General features: G+C 27.3%; 5 protein-coding genes across 8 annotated transcripts in view; 2 read left to right on the top strand and 3 right to left on the bottom strand.

Moving 5' to 3' along the window:
* Positions 1 to 9195, bottom strand: part of LOC408835 (neuroendocrine convertase 2) — a 31672-nt gene extending 22477 nt beyond the window's left edge. Inside the window, exons 1-2 of the mRNA XM_392366.7 lie at positions 8703 to 9195; positions 38 to 142 (exon numbers count right to left, since the gene is read on the bottom strand). Of these exons, the coding sequence (XP_392366.2) occupies positions 38 to 142; positions 8703 to 9125 (528 nt within the window). The 5' untranslated portion in view covers positions 9126 to 9195. The remainder of the gene's footprint in view (positions 1 to 37; positions 143 to 8702) is intronic.
* A 1120-nt stretch (positions 9196 to 10315) lies between these two features.
* LOC724349 (homeobox protein 2) lies at positions 10316 to 12319 on the bottom strand. Of its 2 annotated transcripts, XM_026441063.1 has the most exons (3): positions 12172 to 12319; positions 10701 to 12100; positions 10316 to 10539 (listed from the first exon to the last, which is right to left on the bottom strand). In XM_026441063.1, the coding sequence occupies exons 1-3, from the start codon at positions 12254 to 12256 to the stop codon at positions 10453 to 10455; spliced, it is 1572 nt and encodes a 523-aa protein (XP_026296848.1). In that variant the 5' UTR covers positions 12257 to 12319; the 3' UTR covers positions 10316 to 10452. The 2 variants fall into 2 exon arrangements, with proteins under 2 accessions (XP_026296848.1, XP_026296847.1); XM_026441062.1 differs by having other exon boundaries at positions 10316 to 12100.
* Positions 12320 to 12851: 532 nt separating this feature from the next.
* LOC724306 (uncharacterized protein C15orf41 homolog) lies at positions 12852 to 14230 on the top strand. 3 transcript variants are annotated; one of them, XM_026441065.1, is made up of 6 exons: positions 12852 to 12870; positions 13129 to 13233; positions 13307 to 13437; positions 13519 to 13598; positions 13676 to 13725; positions 13835 to 14230. In XM_026441065.1, exons 2-6 carry the CDS (start codon positions 13181 to 13183, stop codon positions 14217 to 14219), a joined length of 699 nt encoding a protein of 232 aa, XP_026296850.1. In that variant the 5' UTR covers positions 12852 to 12870; positions 13129 to 13180; the 3' UTR covers positions 14220 to 14230. The 3 variants fall into 3 exon arrangements, with proteins under 3 accessions (XP_026296850.1, XP_006564861.1, XP_001120110.3); XM_006564798.3 differs by lacking the exon at positions 12852 to 12870 and adding an exon at positions 12895 to 13056; XM_001120110.5 differs by lacking the exon at positions 12852 to 12870 and adding an exon at positions 12914 to 13047.
* A 1082-nt stretch (positions 14231 to 15312) lies between these two features.
* Positions 15313 to 16642, top strand: LOC113218791. The gene is made up of 3 exons (XM_026440912.1): positions 15313 to 15565; positions 15652 to 16075; positions 16432 to 16642. Exons 1-3 carry the CDS (start codon positions 15467 to 15469, stop codon positions 16608 to 16610), a joined length of 702 nt encoding a protein of 233 aa, XP_026296697.1. The 5' UTR covers positions 15313 to 15466; the 3' UTR covers positions 16611 to 16642.
* Positions 16643 to 17945: 1303 nt separating this feature from the next.
* LOC551692 (protein FAM50 homolog) lies at positions 17946 to 19350 on the bottom strand. Its single transcript, XM_006564792.3, has 4 exons — positions 18630 to 19350; positions 18380 to 18534; positions 18191 to 18303; positions 17946 to 18107 (listed from the first exon to the last, which is right to left on the bottom strand). The coding sequence occupies exons 1-4, from the start codon at positions 19276 to 19278 to the stop codon at positions 17987 to 17989; spliced, it is 1038 nt and encodes a 345-aa protein (XP_006564855.1). The 5' UTR covers positions 19279 to 19350; the 3' UTR covers positions 17946 to 17986.
* Positions 19351 to 20410: the final 1060 nt, after the last annotated feature.

The following is a 20410-nucleotide window of genomic DNA, read 5'->3' as shown; positions in this document are numbered from 1 at the left end:
AATATTCGTTTCTCTGATGAGGAATGAATTTACTTACCAAAGGATCCACCTTCAATCTTCTCATGTGGGGCACGGATCTCTTGCTCCGTGCGTGCGGCAGAGCTTTGTGCACGAAGTGATATTCCGTCTGACTGCCCAATATCTAAACAGACAGGGGGGAAAAAAGCAATTTATATTCACGTCATTCGTACGTCAGTTTGATAAAATACTTTATAGAAGATAATAGAATAAAATTCTTATTTCCTTACGCAACAGAAATTATCGTTCGCAACGAGAAAATAATTCTCGTTGAGAAGAAGAAAAAGTCAAATTCAAGAAGAGTTTGAACAACCGAGTCTACTTGTCTATCTAATCGATCCTTTTGGATTGGACAAGGAAACAAAAAAAGTATCCAAGCGTCGAAGATAAATTCAATTTCCTTTTTTTCTTTTCTTTTTTCCCTCTCGCGTATACGAAATACTTCAGAGATATCCAACCGGATACGTGTGGTAACAGGAGAATCCTTTCAAGAGTTCGATTCACTTAGGATATTGGAGCACATAGGTAAATAACGTTGTTTGATCGAATTATACGGAAACGAGTTAACGATCGGCCGGCGAGCCGACCATTTCGAGGATCCAATCGAACCAATTACGGATAGATAAAGTCTCCATCTCCATCTCACAGAATGTTATCGGATTAATAAGTTATTTATCCCCATCCCCTGTTAATTTATCAGGGGAGAGGAAAGGGTTGGGAAAATAGAAGGATCGTCGATCACCTTCATTTCTAGTAAATGACACGTGCACGTAAATGATCGATCTTTGTGTATCGATATCGAGAGTAAATTTTATATCATTTCGAATATTTTTTCTTCTTTTTCGAAGAAAGAGTCTCGTGCAAATTCCTTGATGAACGACTCGACGAGGATGCATTCCACCCTCGGAAATCGAGAAACAACACACGTTCATCGCATTCTGGCAATTCCATCCTTGAGACTTAAAGTCTGCGACGCGCCTATTTGCATTCAAATCCATACCGTCCATACCAGTTTTGTCACGACGCTAAAAAAAATACCACAATTGTGGAAACATCGCGTTATAAGATAATGGTGGAGGAACACGGATTTGAATGCGAGAGAAAAATATGTATTATACAGTCGCAACTCGAAATTTTAATCTCCACAGGAAATAAAACTTCTCGATTGTTTCTCGATAGTTCGATATAAAGGAGAGCATCTCGTCGAAACTTTCCTCCGGAGGAAGGAAAAAAGAAGAAAAAAAAAGCGAAAAGAAGGTAACACGTGGAGGATTATCGATGTGGGGATGCACACGTGACCGCGGGCTCAAGAAATCTCATTATTGATGATATTGGAATCTCCGTGCTGCGAGAGTTCCTTATTTCGTTCCTATCGCATGCACGCAGCTCCTATATTCCAGCTCCTATTCATCTATCCACAGACTTATGGCCGTAACCCGAGGATTGATGCAATTTTCTGGAAAACGATCGCGCAAGGTCGAGCATCGCATCGATGCTCTCCCCTCCATGGTTACGCCATAGACCACACTTTCTACCCGTTTCAATTTCTAGCCAATGAAATTTCTGATAAAAGAGAATTTCAATATATCGTGAAATTCTTTATTTACAAATTTTATTCGCGAGATTAAATATTTACTGTATTGTATTTTTAAGAAAATTGAAACTTTGTAATTTTTCATAATATATATATTAACGAAGCATAGATTTAATATAGGATATTAATTGGTTGTTTAAATAATTAAACAAGAAGAATGATTGAAAAAAGTCGATTGATACGATTCGATAGCTTTTCTGATCGTCCATTCTCGGTATATTAATTTTCCACGATTACTATAATTAAACAAGAATAGACGAACCAATCTTTGGTAATTGATTCTTGTAAAAACTTGAAGCACTCATCGACGTTGTCTTTAGATGTCGATGATATGCAGATGGAATATACGAGGAAACAGGATTGGTCAACATGTTCCAACTTTGTGTATCTCGTTACAAAGTTACTCGCAGAGGCGAAATTTATTAAATTTCTTCCCGAGGAGATCAAAGGCGATCGATATTTAATATCGCGTCGTCGAAAGATGAACGATAAATAATAAAAAAAAAAAAAAACATCGCATGGAGTATCATTTAGGACGAATCGGGACAAATCTGTCCCGTTTTCTGATGATGAATTGTTTACCACGAATTCCAATACCGAAGAGAAATAATCGTGAACGTGGCTGAGAAAGAATTTTCTCATTTCGCCACTCTGATTGCTACTGCCCCCCTCCCCCTCTTCAATCCCATAAAACTTGGGTATTGTTGATAGAAAATTTTACGATACTTACGATGAAAAGCTTTAAAACGTTTTAAAATTTTACGTTTCGATAAAATCCTCTCGAAAAGAAAAGATTTATTTCACCCTTTTTTTTTTTTTTTTTTCTTTGAATCATTCCTTTGAGAATTTTTCACTTTCCCCGACGAAGATTAATTCCTCGTTTTCCCCTCTCTTTCTCAAAGATCGATTGGATACGACACGTTTGTTTGACGCGTATCGAGTAACGCAGGATGCTAACGCAATATCTTTGAACTTCGAAATGAAGTTCGTTCTATCACGAGATCATATATTGATAACACGATACGTTGCTAACGACGAAACAAATATTGTATGGGAGATTTTCATCGAGGCCTACGTTATTTAATCGTATCTCGTTTCCCGTGAAACGGAACGAGAACCGTACGATTAATAATCCTCGATGAAATTTATCTTCAACGTATACAATCCGATTGATTAACCATTTCCATTTAATTTGCGTGGAGAACGATCGTGCAAATATCAAAGCGATAAGCTCTTAAACACAGTTACAAGAAATATTTGCAGATCGTTATGATATTATATTAACGCGCTTAAATATTGCTTAGCGAGTCGAAATTAAATCTCGTATCGTTTACAATCTGTCGTTTATAATTCATCGAGATATTTTATGAGATGCGAGAATATGACTTGAAGGAGAAAATACTTCGCTTAAACGAGGAGAAAAAAATATAAAGTTTCGTCTTCCGGCTTTAAGCTATTCACCTCGTGATGCAGTTTCGATCTACACGTGTCGCGTAAATCCAATTAGTAGCCGTTCACCGAGTACATAACATCGAATCGCGGCATTACAAGGTACATGCGTTGTCCAACGGATAAACAGGAATTTGCAGGTTTATCGTTCTTTATCCCTGTATAGATAGGTCTATTTCGATATGCATACGATATTGTACACGTGTGTTTGCGTTGAGAAGATCGGAAGCGGGAGAAGAAAAATGTGAAAGTTGCGGCCATTTAATCTTTCATTCTAAGATCTATCAGAAAATACATCGATTGAAACAGTTGGAAACGGCTTTAGATAGGAAAATCCGTGCAAACTTTCCCCGACTTAATCCAATTATGGATTATTATAGAAGTGAAAAATCAATTTCTCTGATGTATTACGCGATACATAAATCATCCGCGTATCTTTAAAGCCGTGGGGGAAAAAATAAATAAATTGGAAAGAAAATTCATCAAGTATATTCAACGTATTGTTGTGTGTCCACGTTGAATTTAAGGATAATTAAAAAATGTTTGTTCGAGAAAAATATGGATACAGAGAATACGTAATCCGGATATAATTGGGTCGTGTAATTTAAAAAAAAATAAAGGTAAGCGAGAATATATGAAAATTTGTGCATCGAGATGTTTATTGTTGCACGATCGATCCTCCATTTTCTGCACAATTCATTTTACACTTGCACTTGTGACGAGTCGCAGAGAATGGAAGAGAGGGTGAAATCTGCATGTCGAGTGAATGCATGGTCAAGTAAGCGTTGATAAAAGGCCTGTGTGACATTATAATGCGTACAAAACATGTGCCAGATTATTAATATAACGATAGCTTGGTTGCATTTTCGATATTATTCATCTTCAATTTTCCGATTGACCTTACATCCTTTGAATTGAAACACGAAGAAACGTTTGCAACAGATATGTATATATATACACGTTCATGATAATTTTTCAATCCATAAAGAGATAAAAGTGTAAGAAATATAAATATTTCGTGTAAACTAATTAATTAATCCTTAAAATTAATCGAATAAATTATTTAAAATCAGTTTTCATACTGAAAACTTGACGTGTTTTAACTCGTTACTTGGGTAAATTAACTTGTCCACGAGTTTCGTCTGCTCGTTAAAGTTTAGTCTCTACAACACCGGTGTATCCCCACGTATGATCGAATGCTAGGGTGCTCATTACTTTCCACGCAACTTTATTCCTTTATATTATATCCACGAAAATAATCAAGAATAGTAAAGTAATTTAATTAACAACTTCTAAAAACGGCTATTACTCAACTGAAAGACGTAGTACACGGTATGTACATTATTGTTATTATGTATAGTAAAAAATTTTACTGAAAGATTAAAGGGGGGGAGGAGAAAGAGACTAAAGATTTTTACAATGACTAAAAATAAACTAAATACGCAATTTAGAAGATTAAAATAGATTGGCTTGCTATAACCCTGCATGCGGATAATCATCGTTAACTTTTACAGTTGCCTTATATTATAAGTCAATTTAAAACTCGAATTTTTGTATTTATTTTATCATTTCAATCAGACGAGAACTATTATTTAATTGACTAATAAAAACGATTGATATTAATATTAATATTTAAAAGGTGACCGATTAATAAAAGAGACAGAGATGAATTCAACAATTATCCAATTCGCGTTAACCGTGTCCTATTAATAAGTCGACATTAATTAATTCCGCCCAATAAAATTTCCTTCAGCTTGAAAACTTACGCTTACGTAAAGAAAATTCGCGGAGTTTATGGCCCGCGTAAACGCCATTAAAACATAAAACTTTTTCTTTTTCTTTCTCTCCATATTTTCCTCCATCCTTCATACGGGGAAGAACGAGGAGGAAGGAAAACAAAGAAAAAGAGCAAGGGTTTTCACCCCTCGCTCAACTTATACAACGGCGAATCGAAAGGTTACCGGCATTACCGCAACATTCCAATCGATCGACCTATTTAACATGATTATTCCACGCGGCTTCTCGTGGCTAATCTTTTTATTATTATTCGCGGACAAATCACTTTCGAATCTTCTCGATTTTTTTTTTTTTTCTCCTCCTTCGCGAGAACATTCGTTTTGAAAAAGACGCGTCCATATTTAGCCATAAATATATATATATATATATACGTGATCCGAAAGACGCGATGCCCTTTTTATTTCCCTCGTCGTCGTAATGGAAATCCGGCGTTATCGACGATGACAGTTCTAATCGGTCGTCGGTGGTGGCGATCGATCACCGTGATAATCCAACGAGTACGTCACGGGGCGATTAATCGTGTGAGACGGGTGAGAAACCCAACCATCAGATAAAACAACGTCACAAATCGGTGTAAATATGGCGTTCGAGAAGAGATCGATTCCGTGAAAACCGATAAATAACATCCTCCTGCATGACTCTCTAAACGACGCATCGTTTCCCAATCTCTTCACCCTTCCAGCCAATTGACTTTACAACCCCCACGAGCTCCACAATAAACTTTCCACTCGGCTGATTTTAAAAACAATCAAAAATCACTCCCATCGGATTGTTTTACCGGATGACAAACTATCTTTTCGATCCTTTTGTGTCTTTCTTCTTTCCTTTTATCATACTCGATCTTCTTTCGAAACTGAATCTTCCTCCACCATCTTCGATCGAAGCGTTGAAAATGTTTTTAATCCGGTTTGAATAAAACTGTGATGCTTTATAACTTAAAACTCGTACGAGCTTTCTTAAAAGCTTTATTTAAAAGATGAAACGTGCCAACCTCGAGTATTTATTTTCCATATATGTTGGAAAATAAAGAGATATCTTATTAAGTGACAGTAAAAGAACGGTAAGAGATGCATTATAATAAAAAAAGTTCTCTCTGGTTTATCTACGATGAAATAATAATATATTTAACGAACTTATACGGAATGTCTGGCCGTTATCGTTGTCGTTAGAGTAGAATCCCTATATTGCGTAGGTAGAGGAAGATCATATAAATAAATCTGATAATGGATTACACATGCATGAGACGAAATATGTAAAATTTACTCGACGATACACATCGGTCGTAACCCAAATGGTGCAGAAATTAAACAAATGACGCGGTAACGAATGATAACAAAGTGTATCCGACGAACTTACAATTGCAAATCTGTCGTATATCGGGATAAGATATTCGAGTTTCTTGTCGAGATATTATTTACCGTGCGCATATCCATTGACCTTTCGCTTAAACGGCCATTTCGTACACGTCTATTTCATACGAGTTAAACAGTATCCATAAAATTGAGAGAATATATTTCTCTCAATTTGAATAATGGATATTTCAAGCTAAAGAAATTTCCAAGTAAATCTCCTTTAGGCAAAGGAGGTTTCTCCCCGCTGGACGAAAGGAGAAAAGTTTCGAGCTAAAAATAATCGCGACGTAAAAGTTTAAGCTTCTCGATTATTGAGGAGACGTAAAATAACGCAAAAGGCGTTTTCTCGTTTCTTCGATCGTTTGCTGGACGAAAATGAAAGAGAATTATTCTCTACGGGAGGCGAGATGAATGTATATGAATAATATGAAAGTAATATTGCAAAATGCAAATCGGAGCGCATAATTATCGGTAAAATAGATAATTGGTGCCAAGAAATAGAATTTTTCGAGACAAAGAAAGAGATAAGTTTCGACCAGTGAACCTAATAAAGGGTATAATAAATCGTAGACGTCACATCGAGCAATTGCGACTAACGCAATTCGTTGGACGAAACGGATAGTTGCTCCAATTTGTGCTTTCAAGAGGTACGAAAATTTCAAATGTTTCTTCGCCAATTACCAGCTGTTCACGGTAGCTTTCATTTTAATGAAACTGCAAGAAACAGTTTGCATCGTCGTAAAATGCCAGAAACAAACGCTCAACGTTCTCCTCGTCTCGGCCCTTACAAAGATATCTTTATTGTTCCTCAACTTCATTCCGGTAATCGTAGTCGAGGCCAAACCTTTGTCAGGCAAACTTTTCCCACAGTAGTCGTAGCTTCGCGGATACGTTTTTAATATCGATTTGTTTTAATATTTTTTTTCTTTTTATTTAAATTATTCTCAACTCGATAAAGAGAAAAATTTTCAGAAATTCGTTTAACGAGATTACACGAATCAACAGTATATATATATATTTGAACGAAACGAAATAAACAATCGTAAAATTGGTTTTCCAGAAAAAGTATTCTAATATCTCGAGATCGCAAAAACGTATAATAAAATAATAAAAACTCGTGCAATAAGGGAATATTGTTATTCGCAAGCGCAATTTGGAATTTGTAAACATTTATTCGTTATTATTCGTATAAATTAATTTTGAAAATGTCTTTTGATCGAGAATATCTATCAGTTTCCTTGTAAAAGGATATTTTTCACGATACATCGATAAGAAAATAGAGAAAAAGCTGAGTATATTAGACAAATCCTACGCAATATTTGACACGTAGGCGTCCGACCATGCCGCGCCGCTTTCACTGTTGCACTGTCTGATCAGTGATTGATATTTTCATTTCGATTAAAGCAAATTAGAAGTCGAGACGCGTGAAATGAAATAACCAATATTTTAGTAAATATAATAAAAATAAACTAATCTATGGCAATACGTGTCCCTTATATAATATATAAATTATATCAATAATATTTCTGAGATACCATAAGAAAAGAAATGAATGGCGCAATTTTGGATAAATCTCTACCCTCGTATATACGAGATAATGAAGTTTATCTTATCATTAATACGTATCCTACATATTTATGACGTCGATCAATTGTTTCGAACGCGTTTTTTCGCGATAATGCGGGTATTCGTGACAAAATCAATGCCTAAATTCTGCATAGCTACGGTGAATATCGATCGATCATGAGACGAAGCGATAGTAAGTTGATCGTTGATATAAATCAATAGTGAAGTGAATCAAAAAAATATATGACCAACAAAAATTTTCCAACAATTATACGTATTATAATATTCAAAGATTTATCAATCCATACGCGTGATATGTTGGATATTTAAACGAAGAATATTATTTAAAAATATATATTTCATTCGTTACATTTGTAAAGAGTATAAATTCTATGTACTTTAAATAGATATCAAAGAATTTTATGTTTATTATTATATCTTGAATTTTTTCCTTAAGTCCGAAAAATAATATATAAACAGTTGCGTTTTATTCAAAGTATCTTTTCTTAGCAAAGTTCGTATCGATCGTTCAAGAAAGATTTCATTCTGATCCTAGCGTATTCATTCCATCCGCACCCTAAGCCACACTCTATTTCATCTTAGGTAAGCAAGTCTTATGATATATTGTTAAATTTAATGATACGTGTTAGAATTATCGAGAACTATATATATATATATATATATATTAATATTATAATACAATCTAAAATCTTATGGATATAATTTTATTTTCTATCGTTCTCTTTATTTTAATCGCATCAAATAATATTCGCTAATGAATACTTTAAAAAGAAATATTTCATGTTCAATATGATGTAGATTATTTTAAAAGTCAATAAAGTTCTTTCACCTCATAATATTATATTACAATAATCTATTTCATCAAAAAGGAAAAATTAATTTCTATTAATAAAAGATAAATTTACCGGTCCAAGATTAACGAATCCATTTCTAGCAGCCACGCGATCAGCGATGTGTCTTTCCGCGGGCTGCCTCATCTTCACGAGGAACGTGTTAGTGAACACCTCGGCACTGCTACCGGCACAGAGGAGCGCGATCACCGCGAGTAGCATCGTAACAGGCCGACGGCGTACGCTGATGTACTTAGCATTCGCGGGCACTGTATTCGGTGTACGCGATGGTACTACAATTTTCGAACTATCAACCACCTCTACAAAAGAAGAAACTGATGTCTTTTTCTCGGTGGTTGTTACAACGCTAGTGGCGTTACCGACTACGTTCATTTCACTGGTGAAAAAGTCGGTAGGGGTGGTGGTATAATCGTGCGAGTCGACGTATAAGCTTGCCGAGTTGTGCGCAACAATATAAATGACACGTGCTCTCCCCATGCTTGTCGCTGGTCGACTGGCTTACTGTCGTTTCTCGATCGAATCGTTCAACCAATCAGAAAAAGATTTGCCAGGTAGATATCTATCTTGATTCGTTAGGCAGGTCTATGGTGGGGATGGTTAATGACATGCTGCAATGACATGATCATTAAGAATAAATCCAAATATCATGTTCAAATATCTTTCTAAATTTTCAATGCATGCGAATTTGTGCGTATTTTTAAAAAAAAACTTGCTATCGTTCATATATTTTTTTCATGAAATAAAAATATCACTATGAGCTCGAAACTGACGTCACGTGATGTATCGATTGAATATGTCGAGTAATGGCGCTCGTTTACTAAACATGCGCGGATTTGGAAACATGAAAGATTTTTCTAAATATTTTATAGAATATTTATATTTATATATATATATATTTATATATATATATATATTATTATATAAATTTATTTAACGAAAGACTTTCATTTACTATTGTTTATTATTACGAATTACTTTAGTGCTTTTTTAGTAATTTTTTTAATAATTGTGTTAATACTATTGTTTTCTAAGTATTTTTATTCTATTTTAAATAATACTTATTTAATTTATGTGATAAGATCTTTTCTATTTTATTTTTATTTCTTGAAAATAATAATTTATTTAAATATATATAATAACTAATAATAATTTTCACATAAAAAGTTTTTAAATATATAGAATGTAATTTAAATGTACAATTTTCTAAATATTATATATTTTTTAAAATGTAGATTGCGAAATATATTCATTTTTAATATATAATTGACTAAATAAAATAATATTGTAAATGGATTTAATATATATTTATACAAGAAATAAATTAAACAAGTTTATCCAATATTTATTTTGAAATTTTCTAAGTATAAAATTAATACATATTATAATACGTATTATAAACAAATAAATATAAAAAAATAAATATAATACTTTATTATATTAATTATAATTCATCAATTATATGATTGAAAGATAATACTAATTGTTTTAAGAATATTTTTTTAAATTATTAATACAATAAATACAAAATTTAGGTAAAATTAGATTTTTAAATTATATCAAAAAAAAAAGGTGATTGTTTTACCAAATAATTATATATTTTTATACAATTAGAATCACAGAAATATAAAGAATAAACATGATAATTCTAAATAAAACAACACATTGTGTAAAAGATGATTTCATTGATTTATATATTTAAATAATACCAGTCTATCACCTTTTTACATATTTTTTCCCTGGAGATCTTCTTTCTAACGAATTATCACTTGATTTTATATTTTTTTGCTGTAATTTACGTTTTGCTTCAAGTTTCATCTTTGCTTCCAATCGTTTTCTTTCTATTTCTTCTGGTGTACATCGTACAGATTGAGATTCTTTTATTTCTTTCATGCTAAGTAAATTATTAGTAGAATTGTATTTAACAATATGATTATCAGTTTCTTTTTTGTCTAATTTGTTAAATCTATGTGTATTTTCCATGCCATTAATTTGTAAAAAATTATTATTTTTATACGAATTCTGATTTTTTACAATGGAAAATTTAGTACTTACTGATTGAGTAACTGCATTTGATTTTAATACATTTGTTGTTTTGTTATTTGCATTAGCATATTTACATTGATAAAAACATTGATCTGATAAACTCTTTGTTCTAAAGAATTTCCTGTTTTCTAAGGAATTTTTACTAGGGAAAGAATTTCGTAATGTTTCCATATCTGTTATAGTTTCAACTTCTTCTACTAAATCATCTGTAATAAGCTTACTTTTATTATTGATATTTTCTTTTACACCTGGTGTTGAAAGAAAATTATTTGATATTTTTTTATTAGTTATTGCATTAGAAATAACAAGTTTGGGTATTCTTTTGGAAAGACTTGTATTATGACTTGAATTTGATGGGCTAAAATCATATTCTGACAATTTAGATTCTAATTTATCATCTTCTATACAGGTTGCCAAACAATCATCAAAAGAATCATCTGGAAAATCTGACATATGTTTTTTTTTCAATGTTTGATTTTCATGTGATATATTTATATTATTATTGTTGTTAAATTTTAAATTTGACATTGAAATATTTGAGCTAGAATTTGTTTTATTCGACTTATTCGAATATGTTTTTAAATGACCACTTGTATTAGTTGAAGAATTTTTAGAATATTCAGTAGAAGTACTAGATGTAGTTAAATAATAAGATTTTTCGGACATAGAAGATAATTCTTTTATCTCACTTACTATAGATAATTCCATTATATCATTTCTTTTATTTTTACACAAATTCAATTTTTCTTCAATTTCTTGACTACATTTTACCATTGAATCATCAATTGAATCATCAAATAAATCTTCATAATTAGTGAAATTCTTATTATTACTATTAATAACAATAGAATTCATTTTTGATTTATCATTATTAATAACCATTATTTCATCACTATTATCACTATCCAATTCTATCATCAATTTACTATTAATTTCACATTTTGTATCATTCTCTTTCTCAATAATATCACTATCATAATTTTTTTGTATGCTTTGCATCTTTTCACTTAAAGCTTTTAATTCAGCTGTCAATTTTCCAATATTTTCTATATTTTCCATTTTCACTTGTTTCCTTTTAAGTGGCTTTTGCAATAATGGAGAATTAGAATTTCGTTTCTTTTGCAACTGTTTGGTTCTTTTTGGAGTTTCAATAAGTTTATTTGATGATTTAGATTTATCATAGGAATTTTTATTAACAGGAGTTTGCCAATCCCAAGCAATTTCATTGCCTCCATCTTGAGTACAAGGCATTGAAATTGGACTACAACGATAATTTAATTCAGGAGAATCTTCTATATCAATAACATATTCCTTCTTTCGAATTGGTGTACTATGACCAGAAACATGTGACTCATACGAATGAGAAGAATCATTTCCCAAATCATCTTTCATATTTTTTTTAAGTGAAACTATAACACAAAATTTATATTATTAAAAATTATTAATCAATTATTATATTTAGAAAAATTATATTAATTACCTTCTTGTATATTGTTTGTTGCACTATTTCTTTGTTGTACATTACATTTCTTTGTTGATTTTTTATTTTTATTCATAATTTTCATAAAATTAAAATAAAAAATTAATAATTAAAAATTGAATATAAATAAACTGATATATACTTTATATATGATTTCACATTAATTTTGAATAAACTATAATAATAAAAATATTTAGATTTTTTCAATGCGTTTTGCTTTTTCTTTTTGAATTTTTCTATGATAAATTCTATTTTTTTTAACAAAATAATTCAATTTGATATTCTATATAAATTTCAGATTTAAAAAAAATAAAGATCAGAAAATAATTATTAAACTTTATAATTCTTTAAACTTACTAACCTACAATCTTTCTTATATAAAGTGAAAGTAGCTACTAAAGCAACCTTTTAATGTATTTGTTTTCAATTTACTTATTATTCTGAGATAAATTGTAGTAATATTAAATCATAATTTATGTTTTTAAAAATAAATGTAAATATTAATTACAAATATTTTTATAATTTATTTTAAGCAAAAAAAAAAATAATTAATTAAAATACTAAATTAATATTGACTTAAATAATATATTTAAATTTCCCTCAAAAATTGAAAAGGCAAACTTCAAATGAATGATCTAAAAGATGTGTGTATAATATCAAGTATACACAAAATAATATCAATTTATGTTGAGTATTGATGTAAATATAAATATTACATAATAATAATGAATAAAAGTTAAAACAATTTCAAGAAATTTATTTTGAATTTAAAAAATAAAAATCGAAAATGAAACTTGAATTATATAATGATATAGTAACAACAATTCGAAAATTTCGAGGTTTATCAAAAGATTGTAGAGATGTTTTAAAAGAAAAGTATAATGAGTAAGATTGTTTTATTAAAAACAATTCAATTTAGATTTGCTATGGTAAAATATTTATTTTTATTTTATTTAGCATTCCAGTATATACATTGTATAGTATATTATCTTTAGAAGTACAACATAAGATGAAAGTCAATCATAGCAAATTATTTGGTAATAATAAAAATTATTATGATACGTAAGTATCAAAATAAAAGTATCAGTTTATTAATATAAGATATAGCTATATAATTAAATAATTTAAATAATAGTTATATGGAAGCTGTACAAAATGGAGAACCTGTTGGAATTTTATTGAAAATGGCGAAAGATATTGGTGCACCTCCTGCATTGTTAGCTAGAAATGTTCTTGAAAAACATTGTGGAAAAGATGAATTTAATGGTAATTTAAATACTATATAATACTATATAATAAAATTCTTATAACTCTTTTTAAACAATTATAAAAAAAATATATTTTTAGTCTCTAGGAACGAAGTTAGCAAATTATTTAAGGATACTACTCTTATACAGGATAAAGATCTTGCATATGAAGTCTATTTGGTAATTTAAAATTTATTAATATCTTAAGAAATAGAATATAAGATAATGCTGTATAACAGTTAGATAATGTTTTACAGTGTATATTATATGATAATTTGTATGGACCTATATCAGATGCTGTTGGAACGTATGTATTGTGTTATTATTATATATTAAAATAATCATACTTATTTTATACATTTGTATAAAATAATCATATTTGTTTTATACATTATTTTTATATATTAAATCTATAGTTCTGTAGGTCAGGAATATGAATTAAAATTACAAAACTACTTAACAGAACGAAATCTCGCATTTCGTAATGAGGAACACTTGAGATCAAGAGGATATGATAAAACTCCAGATTTTAAACTTGAGGTACCAATTGCAATAAATGGTTTTGTAATTAACTGGATAGAATCTAAAGCAAGATTTGGAAATACAGAAATACATCAAAAATATATTAAAGAACAATTTTTGAGTTACTGGAATAGATTTGGGCCAGGACTTGTAATTTACTGGTTTGGATTTTTGGATAATTTAAGTGAACCCAATGAAAAAAGGTTTATTATTATGGATCATTTTCCAGAAGAAATTACATATATGGATCCCACTTGCATTAAACCTACAACTTTATAATTATATATTAATTTATAAGATATAATGTTTTATTTCATAACAATATTAATGTTATACAATAAAAATTATTATTGTTAATTCTAAAATGATAAAAATGATTTATTTTTATTATTTATAATCTTTTAAAATTATTTTACAAAAATTTTCACAAGGAATATATGTATATATGTAATATATCTTCCCCTTCTTCCTTTTTTGATTAATCTATGACTATGAAAAATATTAAAAAATTTCCCAATTAAATGTATGATATCCCACAAGTAAATTAATATGTTTATTTACATATCAAGTTGTATCTGGTTATAATCTGATTAGTTGCGATTTCAAAGTCAGTATACAATGTCTCATAGACCATTATTATAATATAAAATAATAAACTTGAAAAAATAAATATCAAAAAATTTTATATTCATAAATTGATAATAAATAGTAATAGTATTTAAAACAAATATAATAATAAATAGAATTTAATAATATCGTGAACATTTTAAATCTATGGAATGTTTGATAAGATTTGTCATTAAGAGTTGTTATATAAAAAATTATTACATGAATTCCATTTTTTATTATATTTAATTTCAAATAACGCGATATAGGAATCGAGATAATATTCTAATTTGTTAATTTACGATTTTAAAATAAGAATTTGTCAAATATATATTCTAACAAATATATGTTTGCAAAATAATTCACGAAAAATTACATTAAATTTGATAAACGAAGATAGTTTTATTTTTAACCGAATATTACAAAAATAAATAAATAAATAAAAATTAACAAAATTTAAATTTAAATATGAAATTATCATATATTCTTAAAATATGATAATATTAATAAATTATCAAAACAAAACACTTTCGCTAAATTTCAAATCATAGTAACTTCAAGTGATCAAATTTAAATTGTTTGCACTTATTGTGATATGTTATTTTAATCCGTTTCAATCTTGTTCCAGATTTTTCTAGTTCAAGAACACATGCATGCATTGAATTAAGTTAAACTTACAATTAAATTTAAAAAAATTTAGAGAACATAATCATATTCAATTTTCTATTAATTTTTCATTTTTTCAAAAAGATAGAAAAAAACGTTAATCTTGAAAAAATTATAATTATTATACTACGATCTTTAAATTGATTTTTTATTCATCAGTGATTTTTATAATATTAAATTCGTCATTTCCTAATATGCCAAGTTAAGAAATTATATGTTTATTTATATAGCATCCTGATATATTTAATAATAATATGGCCAATGCATACAAAACAACGAGCAATTCAAAATTGCAAGAACAGTCTATGAAAACTGCGATAAAATCTCAACTTGTTATTAAAATCAAAAAAGAGGTGAAGTAACAAATTCTATTTAATAACTAACTTTTGGGAAATAAGCGATCATTGATTGAATAAATCGAATTTCAATATCTTCAAAGGAAGAAGAAGGAGTATGGATGTCAGAAAAAAAATTGTACACGGAAGATAACAGCGATGAAAAAAAATTCAAAACACAATCACAATCGCGTAGTAAATTCGATGATAATCAATCATTGTCTTTGGTTAATAATATTGAACAACAAAATCATTCATTTATTTCAACTGAAAATAAAGCAAAATTAAAAAATTCTACACGTACTCCTGAAAATAACATTAATGAAGATCAATTTGCATTGAAAACTGTTGAAAAATGTAATAAAATATCATTTATAAATTTGACTCGATCACCGTCAATAGAATCTCTACAAACCAATCATTCTGCATCGGAATCATCTTTGAATTCAATTACAAAGGATTTTTATGATTTTTCAATTGTGGAAGATCAAATAGAAAAAATGAAAATTTCATGGAAAGCAAAAAAAGGTACTTTTATTTTAAATAATTCATTTCAAATAATTTTATTTGATGATATCAAATAAAAAAAATAAATACTGATATATTAAGATAATTTTTACAATTAAATTATATCATCATTATTATATTTTTCTAAAAATTTTAAAAAAAAAAAATATATTCAACTTATTTATTATAATATGCATATTTATATAATTATATAAACTATTTAATTTGAAATAATTCTTTAAATATTCAATATAAAATTTGTTTTGCTGGATTTAATTTGGATAAATTTCTTAGCATTTTTATTATTCTTATCTGATAATATCCAATATAAGTATTTTCTTAAATTTAATAAATCAAATTATTTATTAATTAATTAGAATTTCAATATAATGAGGAATTACTTGAAAATGAATGGAAACATGATATTAATATTTTAAATGATACAGAAGATGAGAGTATACAAAAAGAAATTTTAGAAGTGGAAAATCTTGATAATCTTATAGATATAATGAACAATAAAATAAAAGTAAAGTTTTTGTATAAAATGAGAAAATAATTATTTTTATTTTTATAAATAAAATCATTTTAATCATGATATAGGAAGCAATTGAAGAAACTTTAACTTATCAATGTGAGAATCGAAAACGGCTAGAAAAAATTTTAGCATCAAATCCATGTGAAACTGGTAAATTAGCAGAAAATACACGACAATTTTTTTACTTATGTCCAAAATATGCTACACTAAATACAGGTATGATAATAAAAATAATGTACAAAAAAATTCAATAATAATAATTTTTAATATATTTTCGAATAAACAAAAACATTATTGCCAAATTTTAGATAGTATTTATTATATATGTATATCTATTATATTTATTTATATAATTAAAAATTAACAAAAATTGAATTCTAAAAAATTACAAAAATAGATTTTCATAACACTAACAAATCATCTGAGACAAGTAATTCTGAACAGCAATTATGTGAAAATGAAGATAAAATAAGTCTTTTAAATCTTGATAACGAAGTAAGTTACATTAATACATTGAATTTTATAAAATTAAATTACTAATTATTATTAATTTTTTCAAACTTTATTTTTATCTAAAGGATGAATGGAAATTCATTAATTCAACTTATTATATTGAAAAAATAAATAATACAATGAAAGATTTCTATATTAATCCATATATCATAAATACATGCAAGGATATGGAAATAACAGAAATGTTATTAAAAACAAATAAAAAAGTAAATTAATAGTAAAGTATATTAAAGTTCTTTAATTAATATTATTTTAATAAATAATAAATTTTCAGCAAAATTCATCTGATAAACAAGAAGAATTTTTAAAAAAAAATGACAATATATTTAATATAAATAATGTAATTTCAATACATAATACTATATCAACAAAAAATTTACAAAATATTGATAATAATTTGATAGATCAAGATATGGAAGTTCAAATCATGGATTCATTATCAATTGTAAAAGACGTTGAAAATGAATTAAATACAGTGAAATAATTTTTCTTTTTCTATTAATATTAACTTTATATTATTATAAAGTTATCTTATCAAAGTACTAAATAAAATATTATTCATTATAAATATGAAATATTTATTTTATAAAGTATTTTTATGAAATTTTTATGCATTACTTGAAATATATAAGATTATATAATGTAATGTTCAGTACGAAATTTAAATTATATCGATCTTTACTTATAATTAAGTAATTGAAAATTATAAATTTCAATTATATAATTATTTAATATATTAATATTATTAATATACATTAATATTTTTTGAATATATATAGTATTTAACAAAATTGAAATTTGTTCTAAAATTTAAATTTCCTTTACTGAACACAATATGTATTAATAGATTTTGTACAATTATTTCCTATACAATCTATTTTTCATTAAATTTTGTCTTTTTTTCTATTTTTATCTGATACTGTATATTTATCATAACTTTTTGTTGGATCAAAAGGTTCCCATCTACTAGCAGGAAATATATGTTTATTTCTTTCATACCAAGATCTGAAATAAAATATAATTAATATATAAAATTTATATATAAAAATTATATATAGTTTGATTGATTGATGAAAAATATAAGATACCTAAGCAATACTTTTCCAGCATGAGATTCTTCTGTTTCAACAGAGGCATCATGCATAACACGAATGTCATCATGGACATCAAACGTAAAAAGTGGTCCACTTTTTCCTCTTGCCTAAAGTTAACATATATAATATGTTAATAATATTATGTAAATTTATAAAATAAAATTTTTAGTATGTTAAATTTACCTTTGTTACAATAAAGTCATAAAATGTATAATGATGTGGCAAAATAAGATCTTCTTTAACATACATTAACTGATCAGCCATAATCGTTTTAAGTTCACTGAATTCTCTTCTTAAAACTTCTAGACATCTCTGAAGAAGCTGATAAATAGAATTACCTAACAACAATGCAAACTAATAACAATTAGCATAAAACTATTCTTGTAATAAATGAAAAAAAATATCATAATTACAATAATAATTAAACCTTTACCTTTTTTCATAATAACACTTCTTCTATGGCCAGAACCATCCCAATAACTAAAAGTTATTTCAATCTCTTCCTCTTTTAATGCATTTTGTTTTCTAGCCCATTCTTGTCTTAATTCTTCTCTTAATCTATTTTCTTCCTCTTCTCTTTCTCTATCAGGTAAGAAACTTGTATCTACATCTGGATTTTTTTTTATTTTCTTTATTATTGGGCCAATATCATTATCTTTCAATATTTCAGATTTTTCTGTTTCTCCTTCTAAAAATTCAATTTCATCTTCATATAAATTAAATGATAAGGCTTGTATTTGCTTTTTTTGTTTATTTTTCTCAGCTTGTTTTGCAGCAAGTGCTCTTTCTTTTTCTTGTTCCTTTTCTCGTTCTTTTTGTGCCAATTTTCTTTCTCGTTCTTTTACTATATTCTCTTGTTTCGCTTTCATTTCATTCAAAGTAACTAAACCAATAGTAGATGTTTTTAATTGTTGTTCAACAGCATTATAATGTGTTGCAAATTTGTTTTCTATATTATGAATTTTTAAGTCGTCTTCAATTTTCTTTTTTCTTAATTCTATCTCTTGCTGAGCTATTTCTCTTTTTTTCATTAATTGCATTGCTCTGCCAGCTTCACTAGCTGCTCCTTTATAATGTGCCATTTTTTAATAGTAATTTTTTAATATCTTAAAGGAATATATTTTAAAAATTCTTAAATTGATGAAGTAAAAAAACTGTAATAAAAAAGATAATATTTTAATTAGAGACATAATATGTCCAAGTAATATGTTTGTAATTCATTAAAAATAATAAAAATTAATATAAAATGAATAAAAAAATAAAAAAAAAAGAATATATGAAAAACTAAAATTACATATTATAATTATTTGATAAAAAAAAAATGCTTAACTAAACTTACTAAATTTTTTATTTTTAGCAATTATTATTATTTGCAAATAATAAATATTTTATAATAATAAAAATTAAAATAAATAAATTCAATAAGAAGTTATATATCATAATATATCATAATATAAATTTTTTATAATTTTAATTTTATAAACAAATCGTAAACAAAACATAACCTCTAATTTTTGTGTCATACTTCGAAATTTAATAATTTGCATACCTCCAATCTTCATATAAAATGTATACAAGTATACAAGTAAAAAGTATATAAATAATGGAATCGTTAAAACTGAAAAATTAAATTATTCAACAGTTTCTAGATTAAATTTTTTTAACTTTTAAAAAGAATATTTTCTTCTTTGTGTATTAAAACATGATACACATAATACACACGATATAACACTATTGAAAAATTCCCTTTGCTCTCTTTGATAGCTTTGTCTTAAATTTAATACCAACCTAACTATTACATTATACCTAAGAAATTGTAACTAAACTAGGGAATTATCAATTTAATTATATAGGGAATTATTGTTTATTAAGGAATTATAAAAATAGGGAATTTTTTGATTTTATAATATCACTACAAAATATTGAAATCAGCACTATTTCTAAAATGTTGTAAATAAAAAAAAAAGAATATGTATATATATAAAATAAAAAAACTGAGAATAGAGTAAGAACTTTCATCAGCGCTATCTCTGCAAAAGTTATTTTTTCAAAAAATATTTAAAAGATGACGCTGATCTTTAATTCTTATTTTATCTTGATATTTAAGAAATAATGATGATGATCAATTCTTACTTTATTTATATTCTTGTTTTATTGATTTTATTTATATTAGTTTTATTTGCAGTATTTTGATAGCATTGATTTCTATATATT

Source organism: Apis mellifera, linkage group LG5, assembly GCF_003254395.2.
Source record: "Apis mellifera strain DH4 linkage group LG5, Amel_HAv3.1, whole genome shotgun sequence".
In the NCBI taxonomy this organism is placed as follows: Eukaryota; Metazoa; Arthropoda; class Insecta; order Hymenoptera; family Apidae; genus Apis; species Apis mellifera.
Note: the sequence above shows the minus strand (reverse complement) of the source record. Positions and strands in the feature narration are given on the sequence as shown.

What these genes read in the sequence shown, in the direction of transcription:
- LOC724349 (XM_026441062.1), bottom strand. Translation starts at nt 12,256, where the DNA reads ATGAAAATTATGAATAAAAATAAAAAATCAACAAAGAAATGTAATGTA. An exon ending in AACAAACAATATACAAGAAG is followed by an intron (nt 12,101 to 12,171) that starts GTAATTAATATA and finishes TTTGTGTTATAG; the next exon opens with TTTCACTTAAAAAAAATATG.
- LOC724306 (XM_006564798.3), top strand. Translation starts at nt 12,959, where the DNA reads ATGAAACTTGAATTATATAATGATATAGTAACAACAATTCGAAAATTT. An exon ending in AATAAAAATTATTATGATAC is followed by an intron (nt 13,234 to 13,306) that starts GTAAGTATCAAA and finishes TTTAAATAATAG; the next exon opens with TTATATGGAAGCTGTACAAA. An exon ending in ATATCAGATGCTGTTGGAAC is followed by an intron (nt 13,726 to 13,834) that starts GTATGTATTGTG and finishes TTAAATCTATAG; the next exon opens with TTCTGTAGGTCAGGAATATG.
- LOC113218791 (XM_026440912.1), top strand. Translation starts at nt 15,467, where the DNA reads ATGGCCAATGCATACAAAACAACGAGCAATTCAAAATTGCAAGAACAG. An exon ending in TTATTAAAATCAAAAAAGAG is followed by an intron (nt 15,566 to 15,651) that starts GTGAAGTAACAA and finishes ATATCTTCAAAG; the next exon opens with GAAGAAGAAGGAGTATGGAT. An exon ending in TTCATGGAAAGCAAAAAAAG is followed by an intron (nt 16,076 to 16,431) that starts GTACTTTTATTT and finishes TTAATTAATTAG; the next exon opens with AATTTCAATATAATGAGGAA.
- LOC551692 (XM_006564792.3), bottom strand. Translation starts at nt 19,278, where the DNA reads ATGGCACATTATAAAGGAGCAGCTAGTGAAGCTGGCAGAGCAATGCAA. An exon ending in AAGTGTTATTATGAAAAAAG is followed by an intron (nt 18,535 to 18,629) that starts GTAAAGGTTTAA and finishes CATTGTTGTTAG; the next exon opens with GTAATTCTATTTATCAGCTT. An exon ending in GCTGGAAAAGTATTGCTTAG is followed by an intron (nt 18,108 to 18,190) that starts GTATCTTATATT and finishes ATTTTATTTCAG; the next exon opens with ATCTTGGTATGAAAGAAATA.